General features: G+C 35.2%; 1 protein-coding gene across 1 annotated transcript; it reads left to right on the top strand.

The window, feature by feature from the left end:
* Positions 1-1,194: 1,194 nt before the first annotated feature.
* On the top strand, positions 1,195-2,932 carry LOC132626229 (protein CURLY FLAG LEAF 1). The gene is made up of 2 exons (XM_060341031.1): positions 1,195-1,664; positions 2,390-2,932. The coding sequence occupies exons 1-2, from the start codon at positions 1,410-1,412 to the stop codon at positions 2,711-2,713; spliced, it is 579 nt and encodes a 192-aa protein (XP_060197014.1). The 5' UTR covers positions 1,195-1,409; the 3' UTR covers positions 2,714-2,932.
* Positions 2,933-16,573: the final 13,641 nt, after the last annotated feature.

The raw sequence follows: 16,573 nt of genomic DNA, 5'->3' as shown, positions 1-16,573 counted from the left end.
CTATTTGTGCCAATCATCATTCTTTATATGTGAAAACCAAACAATCCTCTAGTATATATAATTAAAGTAATAAATCCCAAAAAAGAGAATAAAAGTTTTAGGAAAATAATCTTGGGTCACGTGAGATGCATGTGGGATTCAGATTTTAGAAAACGGAAAAGGGCCAAAATTACCCCTGAACTTTGGAAAATAATTCATCCATACCCTTCGTTATACTTTAGGGTCAATTATACCCTTACCGTTATACTATGTGGTCAATATACCCTTATGTCTAACAGCTGCCACGTGGCATCATCCCAGCCCTTCAAAATTATTTTCCCCTAAAATAATTTTTTATCCACTAAAATAACCCAACCCAACCCGATTTTTTTTATCCAGCCAAACTGATACGGACCCAACCCAATACCCCTTGGCTGGAAAGAAAAAAAAATCGGGTCGGGTTGGGTTATTTTAGTGGGTAAAAAATTATTTGAGGGGAAAATAATTTTGAAGGGCTGGGATGATGCCACGTGGCAGCTGTTAGACATAAGGGTATAATTGACCCCATAGTATAACGGTAAGGGTATAATTGACCCTAAAGTATAACGAAGGGTATGAATGAACTATTTCCCAAAGTTCAAGGGTAATTTTGACCCTTTTCCGAAAAAAATAACCCCCTAATTTTCTAAACGGAAAAGGGCCAAAATTACCCCTGAACTTTGGAAAATAGTTCATTCATACCCTTCGTTATACTTTAGGGTCAACTATACCCTTACCGTTATACTATGGGGTCAATTATACCCTTATGTCTAACAACTACCACGTGACATTATCCCAGCCCTTTAAAATTATATTCCCCTCAAATAACTTTTTACCCACTAAAATAACCCAACCCGACTCGATTTTTTTTCCAGCCAAGGGGTAATGGGTTGGGTCTGAATCACTTTGGCTGGAAAAAAAAAATTGGGTCGGGTTAGGTTATTTTAGTTGGTAAAAAATTATTTGAGGGGAAAATAATTTTTAAGGGCTGGGATGATGCCACGTGGTAGCTGTTAGACATAAGGGTATAATTGACCCCATAGTATAACGGTAAGGGTATAATTGATCCTAAAATATAACGAAGGGTATGAATAAACTATTTTCCAAAGTTCAAGGGTAATTTTGGACCTTTTCCGTATTTTTTTTTTTTTGGAGAAAGCATTAAGTGCGTGGGAGTGGAAAAACTGGTAGGGCAGTTGTACTATACTTGCCCTTTCTTTCAAAGATTCCCAACTCTCTTTGGTCTCTTTTTCTCTCTTCTTCCCCCCATCAAGATTACTAATACCATTCTTATCTTCTTCCTCATTTAGCTTACACATTTATTAAACTCCCAAAATTAATACTCTTGTGGGTATTTAACCATATTATTATTTGCTTGTGAAATTTTTATTATGGCCACAAGTCCAAATATGGCTGCTATAACAGCTTCTTTAGAGAGATCTCTCCAAAATTGTTCTTTGAATAATAACAATCGTCGGGGCAGCACCGCCAGTAACGTTACTGGCGGTGCTGCCCCAGGCGATGGGTTTTCCGATTCGTCGGAAAATCATCATGCCTTCGACACCAATCCCTCAAGTGATGCTACCTTAGACCTTAATTCTGAGGTTTCTCTTCCTTACCATTGGGAACAATGTCTTGATTTGAAGGTACAAAACAAATGTTGTTTTTTTTTTTTTTTTTTGGCATATTGCAATTATTTGTTTTTCTATCTTTGTCTTTTGACATTTATTGCTCTCCTATAACCTTAAATGACCAGATCTTGGATTTCATTTATGATTATTAGCATTACTCCACTTTAGCAGCTTGTTGTTATTCATGTTTCTTTAGTGTTTGGTCAGTTTTCTTATTTTTGGGTCTCTTTCATTTATTATCCAACAGACAAACAAGAAGAATGAAAATTAATTACAAACTCATCATTCCTAAATGATTGATTTTTCCATTTCTTTCACATGTCCTTACACAAGCAGAGTCAAAATTTAAAATTTATGAGTTCGTAATTTTAGTTCTTTTGAGTTTCTGGGTTCCAAGTTAATAATCTACAAATAATCAATGAATTTTTTAAAAATAACTCGTAAACTATACTCTAGCTCCGCTTCTATGTCCCTGAATTATCTTTTGTAGTACTACTCTTATGGGTTTTATGTTCTCCAGCTTATATATACTTAAAACATGCATTTTATTTTCTCTGACATTGTACGGAATTTTTTGGGTTGATTTCTTGATTTGTGGGCATGGGCTGAATGAACCACTTTTGTCCTAAAATTACACAGTATATGTGATTTTTTTTTTATCAAAGTGGTAGACGTTGAATTTCGTGTTTATTTCTTTATTAAAAATCTTTGACTCTACGTTCTATTTGTGGATTGTGTAGACAGGGGAAATTTACTATATAAACTGGAGGACAGGGATGAAAGCGAAGGAAGATCCAAGAGCAAATGTTGAAGCATATGGTGAAAATAATTTGTACTCAGAAGATGAAGATGATAACTCATATTACAGTGAAGGATCTTCTTCAGAAGAATCGTCATTTTCATCTTCAAGAGAACAACCACAAATTAGTACAAGTGGAAAAAGTGTTGCACCAGTACTAGTTGTGGGTGGTTGCAAGAGCTGTTTGATGTATTTCATGGTGCCAAAAGAAGTTGAAGATTGTCCTAAATGTTGTGGTCAACTTCTTCACTTCGATCAAAATTGAGCAAAAAAAAAAAAAAAAGAAGAAAACAAGAAAGATGATGAACATGAGATATCATTTTTCTTAATTTTCTCCTATTTGTTTTGTCTTTTCATTTTTATTAATAAAGGTTTGCTTGGGTCTTATCATATAAACTATGGAATAGTTGTTCATGTGCTTTTTCCTAAGGAAAGGCAAAACAACCATCATTTTAAAAAATATTAATCGGTGTATTCTGTTGGATTTTTGGTGTGAATGAGGTTTGATCTCATGATATTTGGATTAATTAATGAATTAGGACTTTGTCCTATGTCAGAAGGAGGAAAATAATTTGTAGGTTATCAATATAAAAGCACTTTTACTCTTGCTTATGAGTTAGGAAGATGACTCATCGTCACTCGCTTGGCTTCAGTTTCTGCAACCGAACAGATACCTATCGTTGGCTATAGATTCAAAATCCTTGCCTCAGATTTTATATACCGAAATTTGAATTCTTCTTCACCTCTTCTTCTGCATTGATTTTCTTTGTTCTTTGAGTTCGTCGAAATTCTGTATTTTGAAGTGCCGCTATTACTGTTCTATTTTACGAGGAATTAATGTGAGATCTCAAGCAATAGTGAGGGAATCAAATTCCTTAAGGACACAAAATGTAATATGTGGATTCAGAATTAATTTGAAATTATTATTATTACAAATTTCTTTAATAATTCCGGTTAAGGATATAGAAAGATAACATATTCCTTCTTGTTCTTTTGGTTCATGAAGCTTTTGTGATCCATGGAAAATGCAGGGATGATCTTTTTCTAAAGTGCTATCTACGTAGCGAGGTCAACCATGTACATGAAGGATTGATCATAATGGTAAATGATTGCGACATGTTGTTTCTTTTAAGTTTAATAAATTTTGTTCTTTTGGGCAATATTTTTTTGGTACACTTTTTGAAGACATGTTTTAAAGCTAGCTTCCCTTTAAACTTTTAGAGTTATTTTCTGAAGCATCTAATCAATTTTTGAGTTTAATTTCCTAGTAATGGAAAAGAAATAGTCATACGTCAAATTTCTATTTCCGAGTGAATAGTTAGTTGTGGGCTTCCAACTTGTTTAATCTACCTATTTTGTTGGTAATTATTAGCCTATTTGATTATATTTTAGTACTAGTATTTTGTTTTCCTGATTAATAATAATAATGTTCCATTTTTTTGTGCCAAAGTCAAATGGTTTTAGACATTAGATAATGGTCAGCGAAGCAAACATCATGTTTCATCATTTCACGTCTGACTTAATTAAATGCTTCTTGTTATTTATAAAAGAAATTGTATAGACGTGGATAATGTTTAGTAGTGGATGCCTAAAAGTTGACTAGGAACAAGTAGCCACCCTTAGTAGAAAAAATACATTATTTGTTTAAAACAGTTTGGCCCTCTCATTGGGTTTTCGATTTGTTTTTTCCTCCTTAATTGGTTGATAGGACTATGAAACAAAACAAACAAATATTTCAACTTGGTTGAAATATGTCTATGCCAAAACAAATTAGCAAATTGCTAAAGCCTAGAAGCCCTTTTACTCAACTTCAATCAGTGAATTAAAATGAGATTAAAGTCGTGCTGTAATAGTTGTAAGTTTATAGTAGGATTCTAATTTCATCAAGAGTCACTTTAATATTTTTCTTCTTCTTAAAAAAAGCAGCACAAGATTAACTATGAGTAACTTAACCTTTCAATGTCGTAGAGTAAAGAGGGTGTGGGGGTTGGTTTTTTTTTTTTTTTTGGTTGGGGTGGGTGGGTGGTTGTTCTTGGTCATTTAAAATCAAGTTTTTAGTTATGATTCTGTGTAACATTCTTTTATATGGTTAAAAAATGGGGATGTAGTTTCTTCTCTGAAGCTTAACTACCTTTTAATCGAATTTGTCCCTAGTGTCTTGGAAAATCCATGTAAAAAAATAAACTTTATACTGTCTGTGTACCACTCAAACACATGGATCTTAATGCAAGGAATAAATTCACGAGAAAGCAAAAGGGTGCAAGTGCTATTTACCCAGTCTCAAGGTCCAGTGGTGAATCCATAATTTCACATACACAAACACAAACATTGTATCCAAATTTAAAGATTATAGGTTCCTAGGATGACCTAAAATTAATATTCAATAATAATTAAGTTTACAGTTTATTGAAGTTGTATTTGGAATTTGGAAACACCTAAACCCTTGTTTCACTTTTTTCACTTTCAGTACATTCAAACAACCAACTATTCTTTTCAAAACTATGACCAAACACAACCCCATCTTCGACTCCTACTTCAAAATTCCAAAATAAAGTGAAAAACATCCGATTTTCAAGGCCAAACGCCTACTTAGTATCGAAATGGTGGGAAGAAGAAGATGTGCATAATGGATGGCAGAGGCATATGTAGCCTATAAGGTTGGGGTTCAACTGCCCAAACTTTGGACGCGGAGCCTAAATTTATGTGTAAAAAATTATTAAAATTGCAATAAATAGTAAATATGAATACCTAACTTTAAAAATATAATGGGTTCAATACTAAAAATCTATAGATTGAACCCATAAAATTTAAATTCTGGATCCGCCTCTGCATAATGGTTTAATTAATTTGTTACAGTTTAAGCAGTTACCTAGCTATAGCCTATAGGAGTCTAGAAAGAGAAAGGGACAGGGAGAGGGAAAGGAGAGGAACCTTTTGCTTTACTTTAGGTGTAATATATGAAGTAATGCATGCTGCATGGCAGAAGTATTATTAGCAGATAGAAAGGAATCTAGACAGAAAGGCGTATGAGTTTTGCAGAGAAAGGATGGAGAAATATCGATGAGGTTTCGGGGCCAATATATTGGCAGATGTTGATAGAGTGAGACAACATGTACTCCCCACAGTAATGTCCCTCTCTTCGTTTTCCCTGTCCCCCCCCCCCCCCCCTCTCACACACACACCCCACTGTGGGCGGAGCTAGGGTACCTAAAAGGGTTTATCTAAACTCGGTTCGTCAAAATACTTAATACAGTGGTGTAACTAGAAATTTCTTTAAGTGTGTTAAATTTGAACACGGGGATCGAAACACAAATAGGTTGCCTTGTCGAGGGTATTCAAAACACACTATATACCCAGGAAAAAGAGATATTTAACTTATAGATGTTGTATAATTTTTCAGCACAGGGTGTTCGGTTGATCACCCTAGCTACCATGTGGCTATGCCACTGTTTTTTTCTTATGTAAATATAATAAATGTTGAATTCTCTTAGCTTCTTCATATATTTATTTTTTTACATTTTGAATCTCCCTTACTGAAACTACTGGCTACGCCATTCAGGGGCGGAGCTAGCCCTTTGGGACTGGGTTCGGTCGAATTCAGTAGCTTTGGTCCAAATCATATATTTGTATTAAATTTTTTGTCAAATTTGTACAAATTACTAAAAGAACCCAGTAACTTTGACGAATTAGAATCCCGAACCCACAAACTTCAAATCTTGGCTTCACTTCTTACGCCATTGACACTATATAGTATTTCAGAATTCTTTTTCTAGCGAAGTTTAAATTGAACGTACATTTGAGGCTGAAGTATTCAATAATGAATTGTACCGAGAAATAAGAGATAACGGGGAGATCACAAAATTTGTCACATTGAAGCAATATTGTGACATTACTTGGAGAAAAAACTTGTCGTATTGTTATAAAAGGATCAAAATAAGAGAGAGAAGTCTGGTGTCTTGAATGCCGTTTAATCTTATATCGGGTCAAATGATAGAGTGCACATTAACAGTTAAAAGTAGGGACTCACTCTAGGAGAAAATTGACCTCGTACGGTGAACCTAACTCAACTCGAAAAATTATAATTCATTATGTAAAAATTGCACAAATCATATAAAAAGATAGTAATAACTTAATCTCTCAACCAACGTGAGCCACTTAACATTCTCTGCATATTTAGGCCAGACATTTAGACCGACGAGAATGTAATATGGGGGCCAGCAATGAAAAACCAAGACTGCATATAGGAGTCTGACACTTACACCAAGTAACAAAATATGAACCTTAGAACTTAAATCAACTCGAAAAGCTAATTCAAAAGGTAAAAGGTGTTCAAGAACATGTAAAAAAATGTCAAATAATTTTCAATTTATGTGACATAATTTGAATCTGTACGAAGTTGAGGAAACAAATGAATTTTTTTGAAACTTATAATTTGAATCTGCACAAAGTTGAGGAAACAAATGATTTTTTTTTAAAACTTGTGGCTTTAAAGATACCATAGCTAGTAGTTGTGTGTCTATAAAACTTTTGGAATGTACGGCCTTAAAATGTCATAACATAAATGTGAATAAAAGCTTCTGATAACGTAAAATAAGAACGATAATAATATTTATAGGCGGACCCAAGATTTGATCAAAACGACAGGGGCATCACTAGAGGCAGCATATGCATGTTAGACGAAGTGGTGTCACGCGACACTCACACTACGTTGTTGGAAAATATTGGTAAACACACATGTACCTGGATACATATAAATTAAACAAGAATAAATAACATAGCTTGTTGGGTGGTTCGACGGTCCTAGATCTCACTTTAAAGATTGAGGTTCCTCGTTTGAAACTTGCTACTTACATGTTTTATATGCATTTTTTTAAAATAAAATAAAATATTGACAAGAAGAATGTAGTTTGAGAATCAAACACTAGTCATCATGCTTGGGCAAAGGGACTAAGTGGTGCGTTGGACTAATGCACCAAATCAGTTTCTATGTTTGAGGGCGCACAACGAAATATATAAACCCTTCTGCAGGTATAAATGTAAAATTAATTGTTTCGGATTATAAAAATAAACATTTTTTTATTTAAATAAACTAATAAGAAAATAATGTCAAATAAATTGGATCTTGGGAGTTATAATATTTTCATTTAACCCAGATGAGACACGTAATACTCTTTGAACAAAGCAAAGATAAATAGTTTGTGGGCCATAGTGTTAACAGAAAATTATGGACCGATAGAGAATTTGCCTCTTTTTTTACCCTCACCCTTTTATTAATTTTTAAAAATAATTTCATTGAATTTCTCTCTTAAGGGAATCTTTCTGTGCATGTTTGTTTCATTATCAACGAAGCATGTTCTTGTTTCTGTCTCCTCTTTCGAATCTTCTGTTGTTTCCTTGAATCACCTTTACTTTTTGTTAATTCCAACTATTGTATTTTGTCAGTATTCAAGTGTTCTATTCCTACTTCTTAATCTAGATAAATGTTCTTTTAAATTATGACATTTTGTCAGAAATATTTTTTATTAAGTAATTTTTGGACACTTTTAGACGTTCCTTTGCTTAGACCAAGGCAAAACTCGCTTAAAGTAAATTTATTCACTGGTTTGATTACCGAGATACATTGAACATTTGAAATTAAGAGCCCGTTTAGATTGACTTATAAGTTGCTTATAAGCTGTTTTCAGTTTTTTTGAGTGTTTGACTGGCCAGCTTAAAGTCATTTTGTGCTTAAAATAAGCTCAAAAAAATAATTGGGTCCATTTGACTTAGCTTATCTAAAGCAGCTTATAAGCTGAAAACAACTTATAAGCCAAAAAAAATAAGTTAGACTACCCAACTTATTTTTTTTAGCTTATAAGCTGCAAACAGCTTATAGGCATAAGCCCATCCAAACAGGCTCTAAGTCGATCTTCGACTGTTGGAATATGGGTCAATGACATTACATAGAAGTAGTTGCCCGGTCTGCCCTTCAAATGGACTGGTGTTTAATTTTTGTCCTTCAAATGGGTTGGTCTTTAATTTTTGTCTTTCAAAATCGAACGTATGTCTAGCGGGGCATAAGTTCTTTAAGAGCGCTAGCAGAGGCGTATGTAGCCTATAAGGTTGGGGTTCAACTGAACCCCAAACTTTGGACGCGAAGCCTAAATTTTTGTGTAAAAAATTATTAAAATTGTAATAAATAGTAAATATAAACCCATTACTTTAAAAAATAATGGGTTCAATGCTAAAAATCTATAGATTGAACCCATAAAATTTAAATCCTGGATCCGCCTCTGTGCGTTAGCATAACTTTTGAATATTATGATGCGTAACTTATGCCCATCTAGCATAAGTTCGAATTTTGAAGGGAAAATATTAAATACCAAACAAAAATTAAAGACTAGCACAAAATAGGGAAAAAGTGCAAATGACCCATTACTTAAAACTTGGGCCAGTCTTTTTCTTTCTCCCTCTCATTTATCATTTTTTTTGCGCGGATTGCCCTTCTTTTGGGGTGGTCTTTAAATTTTGCCCTTCAAATTTGTGGTCTTTAAATTTTGCCCCTCATATTTGTGGTCTTTAAGTTTTGCTCTTTGCTTGGAAAGGTGGGCGAATACATGAAGTTCTGGGTTCGAACCTGTCACGACCCGTCTAGGGGCCGTGACGAGTACCCGATACTTGTACCGAGCACCCCTTGTCTATCATTTTACCTTTACCTCTTAGCAAGCCATGTAAACAGAGCCATTTTTTTTTTTTGAACATTAACATTAGCGGCGTCATTCTGAACATAGACTAATAAACTTCGTTATCACTTATACATCAACATTAGCATGCCAAAACACCATATACCTAACTATACTTAACTGACTGTACATATCTGTCTACGAGCCTCTAGACGTAGTACACTTATACATAGAAAGGGCTGAGTACTGCCATGCCCGAATATATATACACAAAATAGTACCAAGGAAGTGAGGCTCCGGAATAACTGGAGCACTGCTGGTAGAGCTTCTAAGGATCAAATCCGCCTGTCTGCTGACCTGCGCGGCATGAAACGCAGCGTCCACAAGAAGGGACGTCAGTACGAATAGTGTACCGAGTATGTAAGGCATGAATAGTAATATACAGAAAATATGAATCATGTATAATGACATAAGAGAGTTACAACACATGTCCTGGGATAGAAACATAACCTGTATATATATATATATACCCTTGGCAGGTGCTATGCGTACTTAGCTTTCCTTTAAGAATCTTTCCTTGTTCATATACATATACATATAAAATAGGACATCTCATATTGCCGAGGCGTCGGCAGCCGATCCATTTAACCATAAATATACACATCCCGCGTCCGGGACGATATCATATCATGTAATGCCAACTGATCAGGTGGATATGCGTTCATAACGCTCTGCCCTTACCTCCATTTTCCCCGTATACACATGCATATATCATGTACATATATCAACGTCTATAGCGCTCTAGCTCTTTTATCATATATATATACGTGTGTCGTGTAGGTACATCAGCGTCTATAGCGCTCTAGCTCTTTCGTCATGTGCATGTTTTAAAAAAATATATACACATATCTTACATACATTTACATGTCTTATATGCATTTACGTATCCTATATACATATGTCTCATAGGCACGCAGGAAAGCCCAAAGAAGAATCATGTAGTCATCGGAGTGACGTAAGGTCGGTGACCTCCAATTATATTATAGAATACTCGTGATCGCTTTGTCTCACCTTGAAGGAACGAGTATTTTAAGGTGAGACTACCAACGGGGAATAATATTAAAGTAAACGTAGAATGAAATCGGGGCATCATAGATGACAGTTCATAGACTTTGAAATCTTTTAGAAAATAAAGTCATAGCTAGGAAATATAAATAATATTCAAAAATTAGTTTATCATTTTCATGTTTACATAAGATACTTAGCTTAGTCATCTTAGTCATAGAGTCGTTCCGGTAGTACGTATCATAGGCATATTCTCTTATCTAACATCATTGTTATCATTATCGTCATGGAAGTGCCCTCGTTAGAGGAGTCATAGTATTTATCATTTGGTAACGAAATCGGGATCAAAGGTTCCCTTTGGATTCACTTCAAGTAAGTCAAGCAAGACTGTAAGGAAAAATCCGAGAGTAGCGGGCCCACCTCGGCCCGGATGAGGTAGCGTATACGATTTACGTATGTTACGTGTCATAGCGTTACTTGTGAGGGTCTTAGGGTAATCGGGTCCCATTTATACAAGTTCTAAGGGTGTAGGAGGTTTTTCCAACAATTGGCACACTTTCTAGTTCAATTCTATTGAACAAAAAGTGGAAAACTTTAGGTGCGGATTCCGGGGAACCGAGTTGTCCCCGAGGCTCTTACCCAACTTATTTCAACTAAGACATGCCATAGAAAGAAGGGTGAAGCCTTACATACCTCTTTCCGCTTCTTTTGCTATTCCGAATTCACGTTGCAATCTCGTCAAAATCTGCAAATTGGTCACATTTACCCAAACTTTCATTAGGGTACTTAGAGTTAGAATCTTAAGGAACCACTTGGCTACCAAAATTTCGGCAGCACTTCCTCTGTAAATATACCATCCTCAACATTCAACATAGCCAAATTCTCATCAATCACAATCCGGGAATTCAAACCCGGCCAAACTTTTAACATAATTCAACAATCACACTAAAAATTCACATATTCCATTCAAGGTGCATTCCAACACTTCAATTAACATTCTACCTCCTTCAATACTCTCCAATTCCAATGAAACAACAATAACCTTATAATACATATATTCCAACAACATCATAGTAATACCATTACATGTCTTCCATACAAAAACATTATTTTCAATTTACACAAACTTCCAATTGCCAATACTTCACCAAACTTATCAAGTCTTTATTTGCGATATAACATCTACAACACAACGATTAAGATATTAATTACAACTCGCTCATTATTCTTTCACAACTCACCAATATACACGACTATACATCAAGTATACACGGCCACATATGCCATGCACACTCACACGACTCCAACATGTATACACCACTACAATCTCTCCAAACTCAATCAACTTCCATTTTCCACATATCATTCACAACAATAACAACTAAACACTAATTAAAATAATTGAAGCATGACTCCTACACACATATATATATATACACGCCCATATACTATATTTCTCTCCTTCATGAATTTCATCCATTTTAGCATACTACAACACATATAAACCATATATAACACATAAAACAAGATCAAAACTCATCTTTCTTCTTCAACTTCTCACTTGACTACAACTTGACAACTTGTATGATTTTGAATTTTTCTTGCTCCAACAACAACTCCACCTTGTTAATCACCCTTTACTTGGTAGAAAATGATTTTTGGAGAATTTTTGCAAATTTTTCTTGTGAAAATTGCTCTTGGCCGAAATGGCCTTAAGTTTTTCTCCTCTCTCTCTTGTTCTTGCTTTTCTTGAAATTTCTAGAACATTATGTGGAATAAGATGACTTAGTCATCTTATTTATTGACCAAATTTTATGTAATATGGGCTTGGGCCATAACCATGGCCGGTTGGGCCTCACAAATTTGGGCCTTATTATTTTTTTGATTTTTTTTTTGGGCCAACTCGGTTTGGTCCCGAGTTGGGCCTAGCCCACTGACCTTTCGACCTTAAAACGTTCATATCTCCTTGTACCGACGTTACTTGGACACCCACGACCTATGGTTGGAAAGCTAATTCAATTATCTACAACTTCTATATCTTGATACTTTTCCAAATTCCAAACTTATAATACCGTTTTTTCCCCTTGAAGTCAGATCACCCGAAAACGTTTTCTTAAAAATATTCGTTTGGAGGACTTCCACTTTGATTTGGCCCAAGGGTCCTTCTTGAGTTGTGTTTAACTTCTCATATGTGATTCATATGAATTTTCAGATGTCCCAAAAAAAATCTCGATGTGTGGGTCCCACATCAGCAATTAATCTGACGTTCAAAAATACGGGATATAACAGAACCCCCGCTCAGGCATAAAATAAAAAAATAATTTCGCCAGGCAGGACTGGGGGAGTGTACGCCGAATCCAGCATACAATCTTTAAGGAAAAGCTAAAGTTATGCCGGATCCGGCATAACTAAAAGTCTGCCCTATAAGGCAGAATTTTTCCTAAGACATAGTTTAGTTATGCCTTATGGGCATACTTTTAGTTATGTCTTTGGAACACACTTTTTAGTTAAGGCATAATTAAAAGTTTATCTTGAAAAGTATATATATATATATATATATATATATATATATATATATATATATATATATATATATATATATATATGCTTCAAGGCGAAGTCTGCCCCCTCTGGCAGACTTCTAATTAAACACAACTAAAAGTCTGCCCCCTCCGGCAGACTTCTAGTTAAACACAACTAAAAGTCTGCCCCCCTCCGGCAGACTTCTAGTTAAACACAACTAAAAGTCTGCCAGAGGGGGCATAGCAAAATTTAAACATTGCCTTATAAGGAAAACCTTTAGTTATGCCTTAAGGAAAACTTACGCCTTATGGGGCATACTATTAGTTATGTTTTATGGGACACACTTTTAGTTAAGGCATTACTAAAAGTTTACCTTGAAAAGTTTAAAAAAAAAACGTATATATGCTTCAAGGCAAAGTCTGAAATTTAAACTCTGCTTTGCAAATTTTTTTAAAATTTTTGACTGAGCGGGGGTTCGAACCCGGAACCTATGGGTTTTAGCCGAAGGGCAAAATTTAAAGACCATAAATATGAGGGGCAAAATTTAAATACCACCCCAAAAAAGGGCAATTCTGCGAATTGCCCCTCATTTATTTCTATTGGGCTCAGCCCGCTTGTAATTTCCTTATTTTAGACTTCAGTTACAATTTTTTGCGCAGATTTTCCTTCATATGGATTCGTCTTTAATTTTTGTCCTTCAAATCGCTGGTGTTTAATTTTCGCTCATGCTTCTTATTTAATGAAAATCTGTAGGCCGAAGTACCCTTATTCATTGGTCTATGAAATCAGAGATTCTGGGTTCAATCCCCAGCAGAGTACAAAAAATAATTTCGCAAGGCAAGGTTTCATTGAAACTGTACCTATTCGGGCAAAGTTACATAGAAACTATGCCTTGTCCAGCATAGTTTTGTAGAAATTAAGTTATCTGGCATAAGTCGTGTAGTAACTAATTCGTTCGGCATAAGTTTATACAAACTATGCTTATTCGGGTAAAGTTACATATAAACTATGCCTTGTCTGACATAAATTCTGTAGAAATGAAGTTATTCCGAACGAATTAGTTACTACACAACTTATGCCGGACAAAGCATAATTTCTATGTAACTTTGCCCAAATATGCATAGTTTCTATGAAACCTTGCCTTGCGAAATTAGGTCATGAATCCGAATTTCTTTTTTGTTTTTTTTCGATATCAGAGATATTTTCGATCACTTTTTTATTACTTAAGGTGCCGAAGGACAAAAATTAAAGACCACCCCAAGATAGGGGCATTCGTGCGAATTGCCCCTTCATATAACATGTTAGCTTAGTTCCAGATCACTATATTTGTAAGCTTTTGGGGGGGGGGGGGGGGGGGAGAGAGAGAGAAAATTGGGTTGTTAAGAGTTGTCATATAAAAGATTATCATCATTATCTGAAGCCAAACATCCTTAGCTTGGCCGTCCGACATAGCCATGGTGGAGGCTGCATTAGCACCACATGAGAAGAGAGGTCGAATTTAGAGAGAGTTTGTAGGAAAAATAAACTAAAGGTGACTTCCAAGTTCACTAATTAGAAATGGTGACAAGTTTGATCAGGCAAGGTCAAACTTGTCTTAAAAATGTGATTAAGTTAAAATGGTCTGAATTATAATTTTTAAAACTTCTTAATCTTTTACAAAATATATAAAGACCCCAACTTAATTCCAAAACACCCACCAACCCCCCTTCTCCTTCTCCCAGCCCTATCCCCGCCCCACACCCCCACCTATTTTTTTTTTAAGTTTTGATATTTTCATTTGCTTTTTCACCAGGCGCCCCCCTCCTCCTACTCCCCCGCCCTTTTAAAAGTTTTAATTTTTTTATTTTCTTTTTCACCAGCCACCCCCTCCTCCTCCTCCCACCCCTCCCCCGCCCTTGCCCCACCAAAAAAAATGTTTTTTTTTTAAGTTTTGATTTTCTTTATTTGTTTTTTCACCCCCTCCTCCTCCTCCCAACCCCCCCCCCCCCCTCTCAAATTTTTTTTAACAACCCCCACTCCTCCTCTTCCCACACGTCACCCCCTGTGGGAAGAGGAGGAGTGGGGGTTGTTAAAAAAAATGTTTTTTTTTTTAAGTTTTGATTTTCTTTATTTGTTTTTTCACCCCCTCCTCCTCCTCCCAACCCCCCCCCCCCCCCCCCCCCCCCTCTCCAATTTTTTTTTAACAACCCCCACTCCTCCTCTTCCCACACGTCACCCCCTCCCCCCCCCCCCCCCACCCAAAAAAATGATTTTTCTTGAAAATAAGTTTTGAATTTTTTTTGGGTTTCTTTCTTCCCCCACCGACCCCCCCCCCCCCCCCCAAAAAAAAAATTGTTTTTAAAAAAAAAAATGAAAAGTTTTTATTTTTGGTTTTTTGCTCCCCCCACTCACTCTAAAAAAAAAAAAAAAACTTGAAAGGAAGTTTTGATTTTTTTTTTTGGGTTTAGGAAAAGGTTGGATAAAATCTAGGTTGTTGTTATTGTGTGCTTGTAGTAAAATAGATGGTTTTTCTGTTGTTGTCCTGGTATGATTCAGGGTTTAGGAAAATATATCCAACAAATAGTTTTTTTTGTTCTGATTCTGTTTGTAGAAGATATCCAACATATTTGTAGTTGTTGCAACAAGCTCTATGCTTGTTGTAACAAGTAGACAATCTGTTGCAACAACTACAAATCTGTTGGACATACCTTCAGTTAGTTGGTTTTGTTTGTAGAAGATATCTTACAGATTTGTAGTTGTTGCAACAAGTTCTACACTTATTGCAACAAGTAGACAATCTGTTGCAACAACTACAAATCTGTTGGACATAACTTCAGTTATTTAGTTCTGTTTGTAGAAGATATCCAACAGATTTGTAGTTATTGCAATAAGTGTAGTGCAACAAGTTCTACACTTGTTACAACAAGTAGAGAATCTATTTATGAATCAGCAAATGTTGAGGAAAGATATAGTCAAATTGATAGCCAAACTGACAATCAATCCTCAGAAAGAGATGAAGAACATAGCCAAGAAGCAGTAGATACAAATGAAGAAAGTGAAGAAGAACTAGAAGATGAAGAAACTAATGATGGAAATGAAGGAGATGGAGTAGATTAAGGAAATCTGCTACACCCGAGAAGGCAATTGCTGAACAAATTATTACTTAAGTTGTGGTATTTGGAGCCAAGGTGGTTGTTTAACAATTTATGTTTTATTTTTGTCCTTTATATTATTTGTGAATGATGTTTATGAACTTATTTATTTTGATTAGTTGTGGTATTTGGAGCCAAGGTGGCTGTTGAACAATTTCTGTTTATGAACTTATTTATTTTGCTTACTAATTGTTGCAACAGATGCATACAGTTGTTGAAGAAGTTGCAACAAGTTACTAATTTGTTTCAACAAGTTACTAATCTTTTTAAACAAGTTGCTTAGTTGTTGCAACAAATTACTTACCTTGTTGGAAAAAATCAAACAATTGCTTAAATTATTGCAAAAACTAAAAAATATGTCGCAACAGATGAGTTAATTGTTGCAACAGATCATACATTTGTTGAAGAAGTTGTAACAAGTTACTAATCTGTTTCAATAGATGGATTAGATGTTTAAGCAAGTTGCGTAGTTGTGCAACAGATTATTCACCTTGTTTGAATTATTGCAACAACTTACTCATATGTTGCAGCAGGTATCTCATATGTTGCAACAACTTACTCATATGTTGCAGCAGATATCTCATAAGTTGCAACAACTTACTCATATGTTGCAGGAGATATCTCATATGTTGCAACAACTCCTCCATTGTTGCAACATATTCACGATATTGATCACATTGAACTCCCTTGTTTATACTGAATAACATTGAATTCATTTTTTATCACTAAATATGGTTGAATTAA

This window comes from Lycium barbarum, chromosome 2 (assembly GCF_019175385.1).
Source record: "Lycium barbarum isolate Lr01 chromosome 2, ASM1917538v2, whole genome shotgun sequence".
Classification (NCBI taxonomy): Eukaryota; Viridiplantae; Streptophyta; class Magnoliopsida; order Solanales; family Solanaceae; genus Lycium; species Lycium barbarum.
Note: the sequence above shows the minus strand (reverse complement) of the source record. Positions and strands in the feature narration are given on the sequence as shown.

Coding starts and splice junctions, on each gene's coding strand:
- LOC132626229 (XM_060341031.1), top strand. CDS start 1,410: ATGGCCACAAGTCCAAATATGGCTGCTATAACAGCTTCTTTAGAGAGA. Junction 1,665..2,389: donor AACAATGTCTTGATTTGAAG/GTACAAAACAAA, acceptor TGGATTGTGTAG/ACAGGGGAAATTTACTATAT.